Here is a 17,652-nt window from a genome sequence, read left to right on the forward strand (position 1 = left end):
TTCTGAATCCAACATGGATCTCTTTTGGAAGTTGTTGGCACAATTACGATTGTGATGATTGTCTACAGGTGCCACCAGACACTGAAGACCATCTGTACAGTAAGATGTCTTCACACATCATCAACCACACAAATCTGTTTTCTCTCAGTTATGCTTATCTGTGTATCCATTTAGGGCAGTGATGTTACCGTGGCCAAACAAGATGACACGTCTTCAAGACTCTTGTGCTACATAAGGACGTGCAAATGATCAGGGAAAGAAAATGTCTTATTCCAAGTATTTAATTGCATGTAATTGTATAATTCAATTTCAGGAAAGGCCCAAGCCAAACAGCAACAACATCAGTTCAGTTGCCAGTTAATTAAGGTCATTACTCAGGATAAAGGCATGCTGCTACAAAGTGAGTTTATGCATTTATATATGAATACCCCAACTAAAAACCTATATATTGTGTATATAAATGTAGATTTAATATATAATATTATATATGATATATAATATATAACATAATATAATATATATATAAAAATTATTCAGTAAATCAGAAAAAATTAATAAAATTACTAATTCTTTTTTCAAGTGAATGCAATGCACTACCAAAGTTATTCTTATATTTAAAATTTTATGTTTCCCTGTGTTAATATTATTCTTATCTTATCTTATCTTAAGCAGCAACAGAGTGACAATGGACACTGACAGTGTTGGTGTAACGCCCAGAGTTCTGTCTGACCAACCAGTGTAGCGTGGGCAAAAATGCACAAACCAGGTTGTAGTTAAAAAGGTTCAATTTTATTACAAAGTTTAAAAGGTTAAACGGGTATCATTAAAACAGAGATGTATCCAAAGTGCAGGTGTGTGTGTAGTTGGGCAGGGGAAAAGTCAGTGGAGGAGATTGGGTCAACTGCTTAATGGTCCGAATGGCAAGGCCGTGCAGCGATGACGCGATGCGATGTGGAGCCACTTGAGTTCTCCTCCCAGTGCCACGCCCGTAGATCCCCCTTCCAGCACACCTGGACAGCAATAAACCAGAGACAGAGAGGATAAGTCACAACATAAAAACATTTACACTTAAAGCCAACTAGATTAAATGGAGAAAGTACATGTGCAGTTTTAGGTATTAAGAGTGAAATAGGCTATTAATATTATGTGTTACCTTGACAGTAATAAACCAGAGACAGAGAGCCAGAGCAGTGCAAGTAGAGAGTGCTTCCAAGAGCTGATTCACCTGTGTCATGGTCACCACACCCACAAGACACGCCCACAGCACACACACAAAAAGGAAGAGGAGGTGGGGGATATGGCTCTACCAGCTTACATCGGAAATATTACAATATCTAATATGAAATACAATTATGAAATGAATAGAAGTTTTTTGCGTCCGTTTTTAGCTCCTCCCATTTTTTTTACGTGCATTCCCCGAACCATTTGGAGGAATAATAAGAATAAGAAAGAGCTCAGACCAGCTCTTGACCAAAATGTTGCTGTGTCTTAATCCTGAAACACATGTGTTTTATATAGAGAGGATGTTGACGCAATGAGGAAAAACTGTTATAGTGATCTGACAAACTGATTAGAAATTGTTTTGTGGTCCATTGTGCACATGCAGTGGTGGTTAACATGAGTTTGGGGGCTCAAGGTAAAGGGACCAGCCCCAATGTGAATCTGCCATTTATGCATCAAAGGTCCAGTGTCCTTTGGAATGTGGGCAGCACTCTTGACAACTTTTTATGAATCAATGGTGGCATTGTCCATTTTGTATGGCTGATAGAGGCTGATAGAGAAGGTCAGCTCTGTTCTGGGATGCCCTCTTGATTCAGTGCAGGTGATGGGTGAAAGGAGGATGATGGCTAAGCTATCATCTTTTGATGTCTCACCTTCTACAGGACACTGCACCCTCTCTGAAGAGCTCCTTCAGTGACAGGCTGCTGCACACTTAAAGAAAAGTATCACAGACTTTCCTCCCTGTTGCAGTCAGAGAGGAAAGTCTCCCTGACTTTCCTCCCTTTTTATTTTATTTTCAGCATCTAAATGTGCCGTCAGTGGGTTTACATTTGAAAGTGTACAACTGAAAGTTGCTGAGCATTTCTGTCAGACACAGAAGGGTATACCTTGTACCTAGATGAAGTTGGTTTGGTCAGTGGCAGGCAGGGCCAACTCTCCATGCTGTTGTCCCAGACAGCCGACAGCAGCTGGCAGTGAGTCTTTGTGACCTGTCACTACTGGAATGACAGGTTCAACCCACAAATTGATGGCCAGATTTGACTATCTTACCTGTTCTTGGGCCCCCAGGCAGTTACCTAGTGTGTTAATTCTGTTTCATAACCTCTGTCCACAAGCCACATAATAGTAGGTGTTTGATTTTGGCACAGGTTGCTATCATACGTGCAGGGGTTCCATCTACTGAGTCTGATGGGTGAAAGAAGTGGTTGAATAGAAGACAAGAGAAGGATAGAGTAAAAAAAAAAACAAGCTAAAGAACAAAGATCATCAATCAACTGCAGCTGACCAGTCAAACTGCTGAGGCAGAAGAGTGGCTGGGAAAATGGTTGAAAACTGTGATTCTCTCTTTATTGTCACAGCATCTTCATCACTCCTCAGCCACAGAACTCTCATCACTAAAGCTCCATTACATAAGAGTCTCTGATCATGGATCAGAACCACAACTAAAGACAGCATGAAGCTCTACTTACAGAATACCACAACAACAACAACAACAATGCACTGTCTTGCAAGTACACATTTGATCTAGTGTTGAGTGGAGACTTTGTTCTGTAACTTCCATCACTCAGTTGAAATCATGTTGATCATGTAACATATCTGAGAAGGTTGTGATTTTTGATACATAAATATATTATATGCAGAGTTTGGTCATAGTTTTGGATATAAAATGAATGGATCTTAAGTACAAATCCGTCTTTGCCTCAGTGGTCTGATAAAAAGATCCAGTGAAAATACAAAAATTCTTCAACCACGAAGTAAAGCAAAAGTCCCAAATAAGTTATCAAAGACAGGCAGCTCGCAGAGATGTGTACAGGGACCATGAAGGTCCTCAGAGCAATTTAGGTTATTCACAATCAGAATTTGCTATAATGCACACCTGTGACCCTCATTTGGAGGAAAAAAGCAGCAGTCAATGGATGGAGGGATTTACCAACAGACACTCCCCTTATCTAATTTGGAAAATGAAGTACTGGCAATTCACACACTGTGTCTAAGAAATGCAAATTTACCAAAGATTCAGCTGCTCCTGTTTCCCCCACAAGCTAAAAACACAGTTTTTACTAATTGACTTTGGTGTGGGAGAGTGAGCAGCTCACTTGAAAAAGGGTGTCTAATGGTAAGATAAAGCAGCAAACATATTTTTTTAAGATATGTGTTGATTTTATTCGGAATGTCCTATTTTTACGTTGCTAAAATTGTTTAATAATGGTAACCTCAGGCAGCCATGTTTCCTGTGCACCTCATACAACCACACTTCAAAAACCTCAACTGTCACTTTAATGCTCTTTTTGAGTTTGTTCCATCACCCGCCCTGTCCTCTAGGGCGGAAAAGCCATTGCTTGAATGGTTTGGCATAATTGTATGTAACTCTCCCTCAAATGTACCTGAGAGAAAGAGAGAGCACTCAGTGGACAAGTGGTCAGTCTTCTTGCTACGAGCCACAGACAAGGTAGATGTGGCCTCATCATCGCCCACCGCCCACCCCCCCCCTTCCTTCAGGCTCCAATGCTTCGTATTATAGTTGACTGTTGCTGTAACCATCATGTGCACTCACTGACTTACAGGACATCATCCTAATGGAACCCAGAACCAGTGGAAATGACTTGCAAACATAAAGAACAGCAAATCTGGGTCACCTAACAATATAGAACATCTCATGCTGAGCAACAAAAAGAGCAGTGCTTCACATTAACCAGTTCCCATGATGCATTACTCCCCCACCTTGTGATATGTTTCCCACATTGTGTTGCAATGGGAACACTGCATCCACGTACACGGTATGTGCCGAGTTATTTTCATGAGGGATTAAGTGTGGGTGTGGTGGACTGTCACAGCAGGTCCAGAAGAAACATTTCTGACTTCAAACTGTAACCAGATGCTCCGCCACCACACAAACACATACTGGCCAGCTCCTTTGTAGTCAGAGTGAGGCAGGGTCTGTGGCCTCATGTGCCATTTGAACTACTTTCATGTATTTAGCCACACTGAGCAAAAACAAAAGTGTTTTATACACAGGCATGTAGCTTACTGAGTAATAATAATAGTAATACGCACACAGGTTTCACCCACACAAATAACATTTATAAATCCACAAAGTTTACATTGCACTGCATACATTCCTGATGGTCCAGATGACACATATGACACAGATTGGAATCAACAAACTACTGATGTAGCTTTTTGCTTGTTAACCTTACACCACCACAGATGGCGCTGTTTTATGCTCCTGATTCAGCCCCTCACATCTCACTTTCTCGACATAAGAACAGTGAGTGGAAAGATTTGGGATTCAAGGCTTTCAAATGTACATGGACACCGACGTGGTGTGTTCTGCGTCTATTGAGTTTTTTAAAGCTGCATACACAGTTACAACTGACACAGAGCGTACACTCACTCGGATTCCAAATGAAAACGATTTGATCTTTCATTAATTTCTCTCACATGAGGAGGCGGATGCCATTCCTGCACTGAAGAAAGTCCCACAAACACCGTGGGCTAAACACAAATATGACGTTGGCCTAATCAAAAATTGTGACCCTGTAAACATCATTCCTAAATAAATCACATTACAGGCCATGCCAACAGCAGTATCCTCTCAAACAGGAGGCTGTTGAGGGAATCAAACCTCTGCTCAAGTCTCTGCTTGATGCAGCAATAATTGCTCCATGCAAAAACTCAGAAAATCAGAGATGAAGGACAACCCACAGAACGGTGTTTTGTACAGGATTTGCAGGCTGTGAATGCTGCAGTGCAACCACGAGCTCCATAATGTCCCAAATCCTTACACAATTTGTCACAAATTCATCCAAATGCAACTGTATTTTTAGTTTCTACATTTTTTACATTCATTTTTAAAAACAACAAAAACTACTCTAACTGCGGAGCAACACATTGCAAAACACATGCATGATATAAACACATAATACATTTATCCATAACACATTGTTAAGTCCATATAAGCATTCACTTACATGAACCAAAACATAACAAACCAAAAATATCAACTACTTTCAACCAGCCTATGTTCAACAGTAGTGCATAATTCATACATATAGTCCTGTCATGGTTTTTTTGTTTTGTTTTACCACACTAACATTTTTAATGGTCTCATCCTGTCCATTCATTAAACCACAGCACAGGATGACGTTTGGAAGTTATAACATCTTGCCATCTAGTGGCCGTGTTGAGAATTACACTATAGAGGAAGTTGCAGACGAGTAATTTATAATTTTTTTTTTCTTTTTATAAATTTGTATTATCACTACGGTGACCCTGAAGTGCAAATCACCACACAAATAAGAAAGCACAACAACATTAACTGAAAACACAACAACAACACAAGCAGTATGTACAATAACACAATTCTCATAAAGTCTTATAACACATCCATGGTCAATTTCAAGAGAAAACAATCAATCAAAAAATTAGCAAATCAATTCCTGGTGTACAGTATATTTTAAATGAATAAACAAAACCAATAGAAACACATTCCACAATACACAGTGCATATTATAAAATATACACGCAAATAACTGAAAATAAACAAAAAATAAATAATACATTTGAGTCATGATTCATTTTTGTTTGATCAACATATTTGACATTAAATATACATTTTTATATATTGGTTTTTAAAAAGCTTAAGATTTGTTTGTGTGAATTTGACAATATTTCGTATTCTGGGGTATGACAGCAGCTCCTCGTACTCCGGACCAGCAGGGGCGCAGTGCGCTCTCTTGTCCACCCAGGAAAGAGACGGATGCACGTTATTACTGCGCAGACTCGATGTCAAGGTGAGTTTGTTTGTCATGGAGTAATAATGGAGGAGTTGGTGGATTGTTTCTGTTCTTCCGTGTGTTTGTTGTGACGGAGCTGCTGTTGCGTTTAAACTGTGTCTCAGTATTACGACGAGAAAAAGCTCACCACTTCGGGTAGGTTCCCTGCTCTTTCGAATCAACGCTGAGGTTACAAACACGAAAATACCCCGTCACATTCAGACCAGTGTACACAGTGAACTGTCTCGCTTATTGAGGTTCACAGCAGATGTGTGTTGGAAAAAGCTCCTGACTGCTTCACTATCCTCTCACACAGGAACACAACTGCACCTGCCGAACCACAGAGACACAACAGGATGGCCGGCGTAAGTAAAGTGTGATGTGTTTACTTTTAAGTTATTCATCACTACGAAGATGATTGATAAATCCGTTGTTTGTTTAGAATTACATTTGGTTTCCACGGTTCCAAGCTGCATACACATCACTAACTTAATATACATGATACACGTGTATATAATATACATCATACGCATTATGTTCACGTTCGAGTGAAGTTAGCAAACTCTAACAGGATGCTAAGCTGCAGAAATGCCAGGCAAGTGCATTTTTAATAATGTGTAGCTTTCAAATGACAACTGGCTAAAAAGGGAGACAGAGTCAACTGTTGATGCTGAGATATTATATTCCAAGTTCCATGTCACATTTTTGTTACAATGCCTGCGATACGGCTAGCATATCGAAGTAAGAGCATCATTTCTGAGCCCTAATGTCACTATAGGGGCCAATTTTTATTAAACCACTAAAATGTATTTAATTATTTTTCAGTGTTTAAAATATTGGGAATAGTGATTTCTTTATGGTTTCTTTGCTCTGTCTAACAAAAGAATATCATTAAAACTGACAACATCATTGTTTCGAGGTTTGGAAAATGCTCATCATAGTCATCATAAAAGTTGATTATTTTTTTTAACTATTAATCCTAGTTCCTATAAGAGAAAGTATGTTCCTCGGCCATAAAATGTACAGATTACTTTGTACAGAAAATTAGTTCCACGACTATTGAACACAAAGTTGTTTTCAAACTTCCACTGAACTATTTTGTCAATTCTAAATGCACCAAGCGGTAAACGCGGTGTAAGTGGCGCTTTTGTGTGTGTGTGTGTGTGTGCACGTTGTTGTCTCATGGTCTGGTTGTGTTCAGGTGCTGTGCCGCAGCGCACGGCTGGTCACTTACCTCCCTGGTTTGCATGTTCTGGTGAGTCGAGTGACTGGAGCCAGAGCCTTCTCTGCTGCAGGATCGTCAGGCTCTGATGAACCCCACGTAGCCGTCACTCCACCTGACATGGGTATTTCATACATGTTTCTTCTTCTGGGGTTTCAATATTCATTAGCTGGAGCTGAATTTAAACGAGAGAAATCAATGGGACAGTGCTAAAATCTGCCGAGGCGGCTCATTTTCCTACCAAAATGTTATAATTTCTTCCTTGGGCTATTACTTACATCCCCAGAAAATGTACAACAAAAGCAAATTTTTTTTTTCAGTTATACTCCTAAACAAACAAACTCAGTTTTGAGCATGGACTAAAGGCTTGAAAGAACTTGAGATAGCTTCTTTCTCTTTCTGTGATGCACTGGTTTTGTTGTAGAACCAAGCTTAATCCTGAAAATTAATTACCGCAAAACACTCCAGATGTTCTGTTCCATAAAAGCTAATCCAAACTACTGTAATCATCCCTTGGTGGTAGTGAATGTTCAAAACCGAATATGGCCATTGATAGCTGCATTTTATCCATGTCTTTATCCCATTTACGCCACTTTCTTTTAGTACATTTTCTCATCTGTAAAATGTAACTATCCATATATTTGATGTCTTCAACACTCATTTTCCAATCATGAATAAGTGTGATGATGGTTTTCTAGTAATTTATATTCTATGATTTAATGTAGCTGTGATATGTATTGGCTTGTTTCCAGCAATCCCACTGACTAACAGCCAGCAGGTCAGGTTCACAGAGAGTATGTTACCATAGTAACTGACTCACAATTCTCACAGGGTTAACAAACTGAGTTTTCACTGTACCTGCTCTCTGTAATAGAGTTAGAATTAGTATTTTTTTGCTCACACACCATTTGTGATAGTGAATTAGACCTCTGCATTAAACCCATCCTTTTTACACACCAGTAGTGAACACTCACAAGCTCCTGGGATTTGAACCGACGACCCTCTGGTTACATACCCAATTCCTTTCCTCTTGGCCATGGGCTGCCCATAATAGGGTTAAAGTCTGTGAAATGAAAAAGCCTTTTATTTGAAACGTGAGTTTCATGTGTCATGTATCTCTCTTGTCCCCTCACTGGTTCAGGACTGCGGACAGTGTGGCCTGATGAGAACATGGGGCCTTTTGGGCCCCAGGACCAACGTTTCCAGCTACCTGGTATTGTGGGTTTTGACCACCACCTAGAGGGACTAAGAAAGCAGAAGCAGAGCCTGCACCACAACATGCTCCCTGACGTGCTGTCTTCCCTGTCCAGTAGTGAAAGACATGAGTTCATACTGGCCCAGGTCATCGGAGATTTTGTAAGTGTGATGATTTGAACAAGAGTATTTCTGATGACGTGAAGACAAATAAACAAACTAACAAACAAACGCCTTCTCTTAAGTAAGATGAAGAGAAGGCACTCAGGAAGTTCAAGATATCAGGATACTGCAGTTACATGAGAATATCTGGTGAAATCAGTTTAACCACAGAGACAAAGCGAGAGAAAAAAAACTTTTAGAGCAAATTTAGCAACAGCTAATAGGTCGTTCCATCGCAATTACAACTCACAGTGGCAGAGGAAATGTTTCCACCATTTTGGCCTGAGAGTGTCTTTTGTAAATCCCTAGTAGAAATGTCTAAACAACAAAGTGCTTGTACATAATGGGTTACAGATTATCAGTGATCCCACTTTAGTTTCTGTTCATGTGAAGTTATCAGTCCCAAAGGTTCCAACTCCACTGCAGTGCCATCTAGCAGTGGTTGCTAAAAAAAAAGAAGCAGTTTTATTTTTTTTACTTCTATACTCTTTGGTGGCCCCATGTTTAACCCTTGTGTGGTATTCATAATAGTTCTGTGTTCAGCCAATGGTCAAGGGTCTGCTTGACCTGCTGCATTTTTGGGCTTTTAAATCAATACAATAGTAACAATTTATGCTAAAGTACTTTAAAAACTTTTATTAGGTGAAAAAATTGTAAATAGCATATTTCTTTTAGCAAATATTGAAATGGGTCCCACTGACCTGAACCCCAAACAAAGTTTAAACTGAAGTATTTATGTGTGTGTGCTTGTGTGTCAGGAAATTAAAGACCCAGACTCTTCCCAGAGTGTCAGCAGAGCTGAACAGTACTTTGATGAATCCAGAGTGGAGTGTGCCATCCAGTCCTGTCCTGAGCTGCTACAGAAAGGTACAAAACTGATGTTACATCCATTTACTTTCACTTGATCTGACCTTTGGGTCTACCAGAACAGCAGCAGCAGCTGATCTCTTTTCCTCTCTGATGTTTGTGTGTGCTTCTTCTAATGATGTGATGAACAGACTTCCAGTCCATGTTTCCCGAGGCTCCTTCCTCTGGGATGATGGTGGTCACAGTGACCCAGAGGACCAAGAGCGACATGACAGCATGGAGTGCTGAGGTGGAAGACGAGAGAGAGCAGATGCTTGGCAAGGTGAGCTGCTGTCGGTATCGTGATAGAATGTCTGATGCTGCTGCAGAACAGCTGGTTCGCCCTGTATAATAGTTCTTACTGTTGTTCAATTGATAATCGGAAAAAAAAAAGGGTGATGTAAAAATTAGATTTTCTGTATTTGGGGTGTCACAATCCTGATTGTAAATCAAAAATTGATACTAACAATGTTATGATCTCAACCTTCGAGAGGTCGCAAAGGTGGAATTGATTGAGAAAAAAACAGTGTTTGTAGCTTTGTAGCACGGACTACACAGTTAAGTTGCATTTCCACTAACTCTGGTGAGGTTCTGGCGTGCCTGCGTGCATGCGTGTGTGACGAAGTCACAGCAGTGTCATGCAGTGATGATTCCGCCCACGTTGAGTAGGTTATTTGTTTGGTAGTGGAAACGCAACCTAAACTGTGCCGAGGCCAGCCGGGACCTTAGTGGAAAAGGGCCATATAATCACCAGTGTGGAGATGCATCACAATGTAAGCCTACAAAACTACAAAAACAACTCTGTTAACACAGGCAACTCTTAAACTTCTGTAAGTGATAAAGTTCTAGGTGTGTTTGTAGCCTCAGACATGCAGCCTTATTCAGTGGTGGAAAACCCTGGATTTAAACATTTAATTAGTGTATTATAACCATGTTATGAAATGCCAAGCGGGTCGCATCTTACTACAAAAGTGTTGCCTTCCATTTATGATTTTGTTATTGAAGGTCAGTGCAGTGCAGACTTAGTGGCCTTAACAACAGACTGATGGATTTTTCAGAGCAACACAGAGCTATGTGATTTCTCTTCTTTTTACAGTTAGTTTCAAATTGATTGGTTGGTTACATTCATATTGTTAATAAATTATTTAAAAGGACTTAGTGTGGTACATTGAAAACAAATGATGGACATTATATCACTCATGACACCATGTAGACAATCAAAATGGAAATAAAAAAAAACTTCATGAGTTATCGTGACATCAAACCAATGACCCTAGACCAAACTAGACAAATCTAAAAGTGGCAGACCCATCTGTGCTAAAAGAGAGAAAAGAACTTGAGAATCAAATTGACGCATGACCTTAAAATCACAAATCAAGGATTTGGAGAATTGTGACACCTATCATTTATAATGTGCCTGTGAGGCCTTGAAAAGAGTAGAGAACTATGTGTTAACATGAGGGGACGGTGTGTATTTTAATATTCTCCTGAAAAGGTTAGTGAATTGTATTTGTAAGCAGCCTTGAATCGGTTACCCTGGATGTGCTTTTGGGACAAAACACACTTGGTGCTGTCTGAGTTTCCGAATGGAACTATGGTTGAGAGGTAAAAAGACTCACAAAATTGAAATTGTGCTCGCTAGTTTAAATTTCGCATATCTGATTTACCAGCTATCTAGCTGCTGCAGCACATTGTTATTCAATAGTTGCTAGTTAAACACTGGAGATCAACTATTTACCTCATAATATAATCAAAACTGACTAGACTTTATTTAGTCCTTGGGTTCAAATGAGTGGTTTCAATAGTTCAGGTTTCTAGAAATCATCTGTGATGTCATGTGCAGGGTTGCCAGATTTGACTCAGTTTCCAGCCCAAACACAACATAAAACCCACCCAACTCTAGAAACTCAAACCATAAAACTATTACCTGAACACGTCATAAACACACAAAACCATACAACTGCACTGAATAATCAAAGAAAAAAGGTAACGCGAACCCCACAAAGAGTGCAATCAGACGGCCAATTTGCCAACCATGATTACCTTCCTAATCATGGTATCATAGCAACCACAAAAACGTTATCCAATACCAACATGTGACATTGTGAGCAACCAAACACCTCAATCCAAGTTACTGTAAAATTATGCTGGCAGGCTCTCACTAGCCTTGCTCTCTCTCACTCTCACATACACAGACACAAATCCACACAGTGACACACATACACTCACGCGCAGTGTGGATCTATAAAGCATTTCTCTTTCGGCCTCGACAATTAGTTTTTTTTGTGTTTTCCCCACTTCGGCATGTTGCTGTTGCTCCAAGATTGAGAGGAAAGGCCTTCAGGCCTGCACAACGCACCTCAGTGTAGCTTGGTTGAACTCTTAACCCCATTAGTGGTGCTTACGATGTGACAGTGACCAATAGCATTTCATAGTGACAGTAAATTTACCAGTGACTCTCACTGATGATGATGATGTCAGGTTGAGCAGATTCTCTGACATTTCAAAATAAATGAATTAATAATATGAATGAGAGGACACACCGGTTTATTTAAATGTCTAAGCTTTTACTTTTTGGCCATAAAATGGCAACCCTTTTGTTAATATTTTCTCTGGAATATTTTCTAAAAACCTGCAATTTTATCAACCTGCTCAATGCTTTTTTCCAGCCCAATCTGTCAACCTTGTACACCACGTACAGGTATGGAATTAGATTTGTAGTTAGATTCACAAAGAACATGTTTATATTCCAACAATGAAATACAATATTTGCTCCTCTAAAAATGTTGTTTGCTTTGTGAAAAGTGTTTGAAAATATTGACACAAATGTAATTCTATTGTGGTGTGGCCTCAATAGCCCTGCAGTAAGTAGTGTGTTTTGTGGTTGTGATTGAGGAGTAGCATTGATATTCAACTTTATTTGCATCATATCTGATTGTTTTAGCCAAGATTACGCTACAATATATTATTTACCAACTATAATTAACTTCCCACCCTTCAATATGGAAATGTTTTAGTTCATTCCCTTGTAAAGTTTCCATTTTTGAATATTCCCAGAATTTTGCCACACTATCAATCAGTCAATCAATGCAGTAAGAATGCTAAAAATGCTATACATGGAATTCATGAAGCATCACACAAAAGAAAAGGAGGATAAATATAAAAAATACAAAAACAATTGCTGCAAAAATATATAAAAAAAATTAAGGAAACTTTTATGTGCTTCATGAATTGTTGCAGAAATACACATTTCCCATCATATATTGTTAAAACTAATAATTCAGTTACTGAAAATATTGAGAACATGTTTAATGAGTTCAGAATCTGGCAACAGATATAATCTGAAGTACTATAACTGCAACTCGATGTTCCTTAGATGTGTTTGTAAGAGTGATGTTTGAGAAGTAGTGAGAAAGCATAAGAATAAAAAATCTAAAGATTGTAATGATGTTGATATGTCTCATAAAAGAAATCATTGTTTGTGTCCTGGAACCGTTTACTTACATTTTCTTTACACAGCTAAAGTGATAAACAAACAGTATCACATTACTGTGAAATGCAAACACTGTGGTATAAGATGTGTTGCACAACATTGGTTAACAAGTTATTTAAATAATAGATTTCAATATGTCCAAATTATTGGTACTGAATCATGTTTGAGTAACCTCAGTAAAGGATCAGTATTAGGACCTAAGTTATTTATACTTTATTTAAATGATATGTGCACAGTATCAGATATATTACATTTTGTGATGTTTGCAGACAATACTATTTTATAAAATATGGTTTGACTACAATAGGTTATTGTTAAATGAATGTAAAACAAAATTTAGGATTTTTGGTGCCACCAGGACCAACTTTGACATAAAGTTGAGTTTAAAGAGTCTTTGAAAAAAAAGTTTGAAATGTAAAATAACTACAGCTTAAAATGCTATTTGAAAGTCCAGTACTTTAATTTTAAATGTTTTGGGTAATTGTGACTGGAAATTTCCCAATGGTCACACTCTTAGCCACTGACTATACTCTACAGCAGCGGTGTTAAATGTACGGCCCACGGGTCAAAACTGGCCCACCAGTACAAATACTTTGATACTGTTACTATTACTTCCAAAATGTGCATATCTGTACTTTGTATTTCTAGCGACTTTTTACTTTTACTCCGCTACATTTCCTGTCTGTTACTCATTACTACCAAACAGTGGTCATCCTGGCCTGACTTGAATAGTCACCGGACTGTGGACTGACTGGAGTTACCGGACGCCTATCTAGTTACGTAATGACGCTGCTCGGCGACCTGCGGCGTCACACAACAATCAGTTAGCTCCAGTAGTGGAAGTCACATGTGCCGCCCCAGCCCCCTCCACACACACACACACACAGAGCCCGACAATTAATCCAGAATATCTAGAGATGAATGAAAAATATGATTTTGTTGCATAATGTTGCAGCTTTGTGGTAGTTTTCTCTATTGTAATTCTGCACCATAAATGATAGTTTGACTATCATTATAATATATACTGTACAAGCTCTATATAGTATGACTATAAACTTTATAGGCTGTGTTCACAGACACCTGTCTTTCTGGGTTGTGTGTGCAATCATTAATAATATAAAATCAATCAATGAATATATATATATATATATATGTATACACAGAGAAGTGTGTGTGTGTCTGTGTGTCTGTGTGTCTGTGGTGACCATTGAGCCAAATAATTACACAAATTTCTTTTAACTATCAAATAGGGTTAGAATACACAACTAGAGGTATGGTGGTCTGCATGAGAAGGGTGGCCTGGAATGGTATCAAATTCCCGGCCTGAATTATTGTCCCAGTCCGCCACTGCTACCAAATAAAATCAGAAGAAGAAGAGTTGGTATTATGATCTGTATTTATACCAATCTTTTCTTGTCTCGATGAACTGTTTAACGCTACATTTTTCACTCATTCACACCCTTCAACATGTTTTGCTCAAGGACACATATAGACAAGCAGAGCCAGGAATTGAACCCACAACTTTCCAGTTGAAAGACAACTTACCCTACCACTGAGCCACTATGGCTCCTAACGCCTCACTTATATCAGTAAAAAAAAAAGGGACTTCAGCTAATACCAAACTCATTTTCTGGTAACATGTATCCATAGCTTTAGGGTACTTTATACAAGTCTGGTAAACGGTACTATTGCTGAAATTGCACTTATTTTCCTCAGGAAATTTGAGGTTTGTTCATTTGTTTTGTAAAAAGATACTTCTCTAAAGTTATTAGCCCACTTGAGATCAAAATTGTGCCGTTTGTGGCCCCCGGAATAAAATGAGTTTGACACCCCTGCGCTACAGAGTATAGTCTGCTTTGTTACCAAGTGTATGTTTATATATATATATATATATATATATATATATATATATATATATATATATATATATATGTTTATATTCCTTACAGTGTTATTGTTTGTAATGAGTGCTTATGACATAATGATCCCTTACTGACAAAAGTTGTCCCTGCAGTTTATTGAAGGAGCCCAGGAGATCTGCTGCGCTCTGCAGAGAGAAGGATTCTGGGCAGACTTCGTCGACCCGTCCTCAGGCCTGGCGGTAAGAGGTTACTGTTACTGAAATACCCATTTTCACTTACTGAACAGTTCAAGAGGGAGAGTGTTTGAAAGTAGGGCTGGGTAATATAGCAATATAATAGCTATATGGTGACATGAGACAAGATATGGTCTTAAATTTTGGGTATCATTTTAAAGGCTAGTGCTTTGATGATCATTATATTTATTGTAAAATATAAATACATGGAATTGATAGAATTATATTTGGAAAAAAGTCTTGTTTAATTTTAATCCTATTAATTTGTGCTACAGCAAACTTTGACCATATTTATACTGTAAATTTCGGCATATAAGCCGCTACTTTTTTCCCACGCTTTAGACCCTGTGGCCTATACAACGGTGCGGCTAATTTATAGGTTTTTACGGCCACCGGGGGGCACTCTCTAGCAGACGCAAAAGTGAGACAGACGTGGGGAAAGGTTATGTGCTGAAGATGAAGACTTCAGTGGTTTTAGTGTGCAAGAAGAAGATGAAGATAGTGACCAATGACTTTTCTGGTAGTGTTTATTTTCTAACCAGGCATGTTGATGCCTCGTCAGTGCTGTTTTATTTTCTAAACATGCAGGCATGTTCACCCCGTGTTTAAATGACGTTGTTTTAATAAAAACAACAACGAAAAACTTTACATTACAGGTGGGCCCACTTTTGTCCGTGGCCCACTCGCGACGTATCATTCAGTGCTAGTCACGCGCACTCACGCGTCCTTTGATAAGAGATTGAATCCTGGCTACTGGTTACAACATGAAAACCTGCGGCTTGTATTCAAGTGCGGCCTATATATGTACAAAATGTATTTTCTTTTAAAATTAACTGGTGCAGCTTATAGTCAGGTGCGCTCAATAGGCCGAAATTTATGGTAGTCAATTTCACTGTTTCTAATGCACATTAAAGCGGAATTCCTGTTTTTATCGATTTGGGCCATATATTTATGAATGTGTGTGTGTACGTGAATAGTACTTCCAAAAAGATTCATAAAGATTCAATAATCCCAGTACTTCGCCTCATGCGGCAGCTGTGACGGGCAGCGATGGCTGCAGTGTAATTTTATAGGGCAATCGCGCCATTCTGAGTTATATCCATAAAAAGTACTTGTTTTCGCCAATAAATGGCTTGGATTGTTATTTTAACAGTCTGGCAACATTACCGGAGCAGTAGTGTCACTCAGAGTACTCACTCCTCCATCTTAAAATCAATTCTAAAATGAACAGGGAGCCAGTGACGAGCAGCCAGGACTGGGGTGATGTGACAGTGTCTGTTTAAACCAGTAGTGGCTAAAGTCTATGTTTCCGTCAGCCATGTAATCAGTGAGAGTAAGTGTCACACGGACACCTGACATCAGAAAACCTGAACTATCCCTTTAAAGTTGCCCTATTGTACAGGTTTCTACAGTCACTGCTTTCTTGAACCAGCATTTTTGTTTTCTCATTGAGCTGTAGTGTACACCAACTCGGTTGCATACAGCACATTACCATGAGGGACCTGTGAACTGATGTGATCCTACCATGAATTCACCCTGAGAAGCTTTATTTAAACATTTAAATGTGTCTAAACTCTGTGTGTTCCTCTCCAGTACTTTGGCTCGTACACCAACAACACACTGTTCGAGACAGATGACCGGTATCGTCACCTGGGCTTCCAGATAGAGGACCTGGGCTGCTGCAGGGTGATCAAACACTCTTTGTGGGGAACGCATGTTTTCGTGGGGACAATATTCACAGATGCACCACCCAGCAGCCCCATCATGAAGAAGCTGCAGGGCAGCTGAGCAGGAACTCTGTGACATTTGGTGATTGTATTCAATATTAACGTAATTCTTCAAGAACATCAGTAACTGACTCCTCAGTGTTTCTACCTACATGCCATGTATGTATAAAGGCTGGCTCATATAGATTTGTATTTATAGATTCAGATGTGATAGGTAAATGCTGCTGTAATCACAATAAAGTGATTGTGTGTTTCTTTTGAGATTCACATCACACACACACACACTCTAAAGTTTCTGTAGTATGTAATTACTCTCAATAAATAGAATTTATTTATCTCTTTTAACCAAAATAAGCCATTTAAATCATACATGGTCGACAATCTGACCTAACTTTTAAAGTACAGGTTAATATGCGATACATCATCACAAGCTCAGATGGCTTTACATCACATGACCTGACATAGCCTAGCTAGCAAGACCTGTGCAGTGTCGGCCCTTGCTTCAAATCAGCCAATGAGAAACTCTCTGGGGCCCTGAACTTCAGGCCCCACTGCCGAAACTGAAGTGTGCGCTGTACATGCGCATGCACATGCAGCAGTTCACCAGTCCACAGCGCTGCAGAGCGGAAACGGAGGAGGCGCAGCATCAGGCACAACAAACTATTCACACACAACTACACTACTTAGAGGGTCTGCAGAGGAAATTGCGTTCATCAAATGAAAACTGTGGACAAAGTTGAATTTATTATTAACAAGCTCAATGACATTTTTGACACAGGAAAGCCTATAAAAGCTTATAATCCTCCCCTGCACAGCAGCGCCCTCTGGTGGGGCCCCTGATGCAGATGCCATTGCAATTGACCATTTAAGGACATACCCATAACAGAGTGTCGTCGCTGTTATGATACTATTTAACA

The 17,652-nt window shown here is 39.2% G+C and overlaps 1 protein-coding gene across 2 annotated transcripts; it reads left to right on the top strand.

Annotated features, from left to right (window-relative positions):
* Positions 1-5,991: 5,991 nt before the first annotated feature.
* mmadhcb (metabolism of cobalamin associated Db) lies at positions 5,992-17,019 on the top strand. 2 transcript variants are annotated; one of them, XM_044019453.1, is made up of 8 exons: positions 5,992-6,014; positions 6,313-6,361; positions 7,198-7,342; positions 8,360-8,574; positions 9,333-9,441; positions 9,573-9,703; positions 14,928-15,014; positions 16,602-17,019. In XM_044019453.1, the coding sequence occupies exons 1-8, from the start codon at positions 6,007-6,009 to the stop codon at positions 16,794-16,796; spliced, it is 939 nt and encodes a 312-aa protein (XP_043875388.1). In that variant the 5' UTR covers positions 5,992-6,006; the 3' UTR covers positions 16,797-17,019. The 2 variants fall into 2 exon arrangements, with proteins under 2 accessions (XP_043875388.1, XP_043875389.1); XM_044019454.1 differs by lacking the exon at positions 5,992-6,014 and adding an exon at positions 6,021-6,152.
* The last annotated feature ends 633 nt before the right edge of the window (positions 17,020-17,652 follow it).

Source organism: Solea senegalensis, linkage group LG2 (assembly GCF_019176455.1).
Source record: "Solea senegalensis isolate Sse05_10M linkage group LG2, IFAPA_SoseM_1, whole genome shotgun sequence".
NCBI lineage: Eukaryota > Metazoa > Chordata > Actinopteri > Pleuronectiformes > Soleidae > Solea > Solea senegalensis.

Bases quoted from the DNA above. Each gene is read 5' to 3' on its own strand.
- mmadhcb (XM_044019453.1), top strand. The intron at 7,343-8,359 runs GTATTTCATACA...TCACTGGTTCAG, and splicing joins CGTCACTCCACCTGACATGG to GACTGCGGACAGTGTGGCCT. The intron at 9,442-9,572 runs GTACAAAACTGA...TGTGATGAACAG, and splicing joins TCCTGAGCTGCTACAGAAAG to ACTTCCAGTCCATGTTTCCC.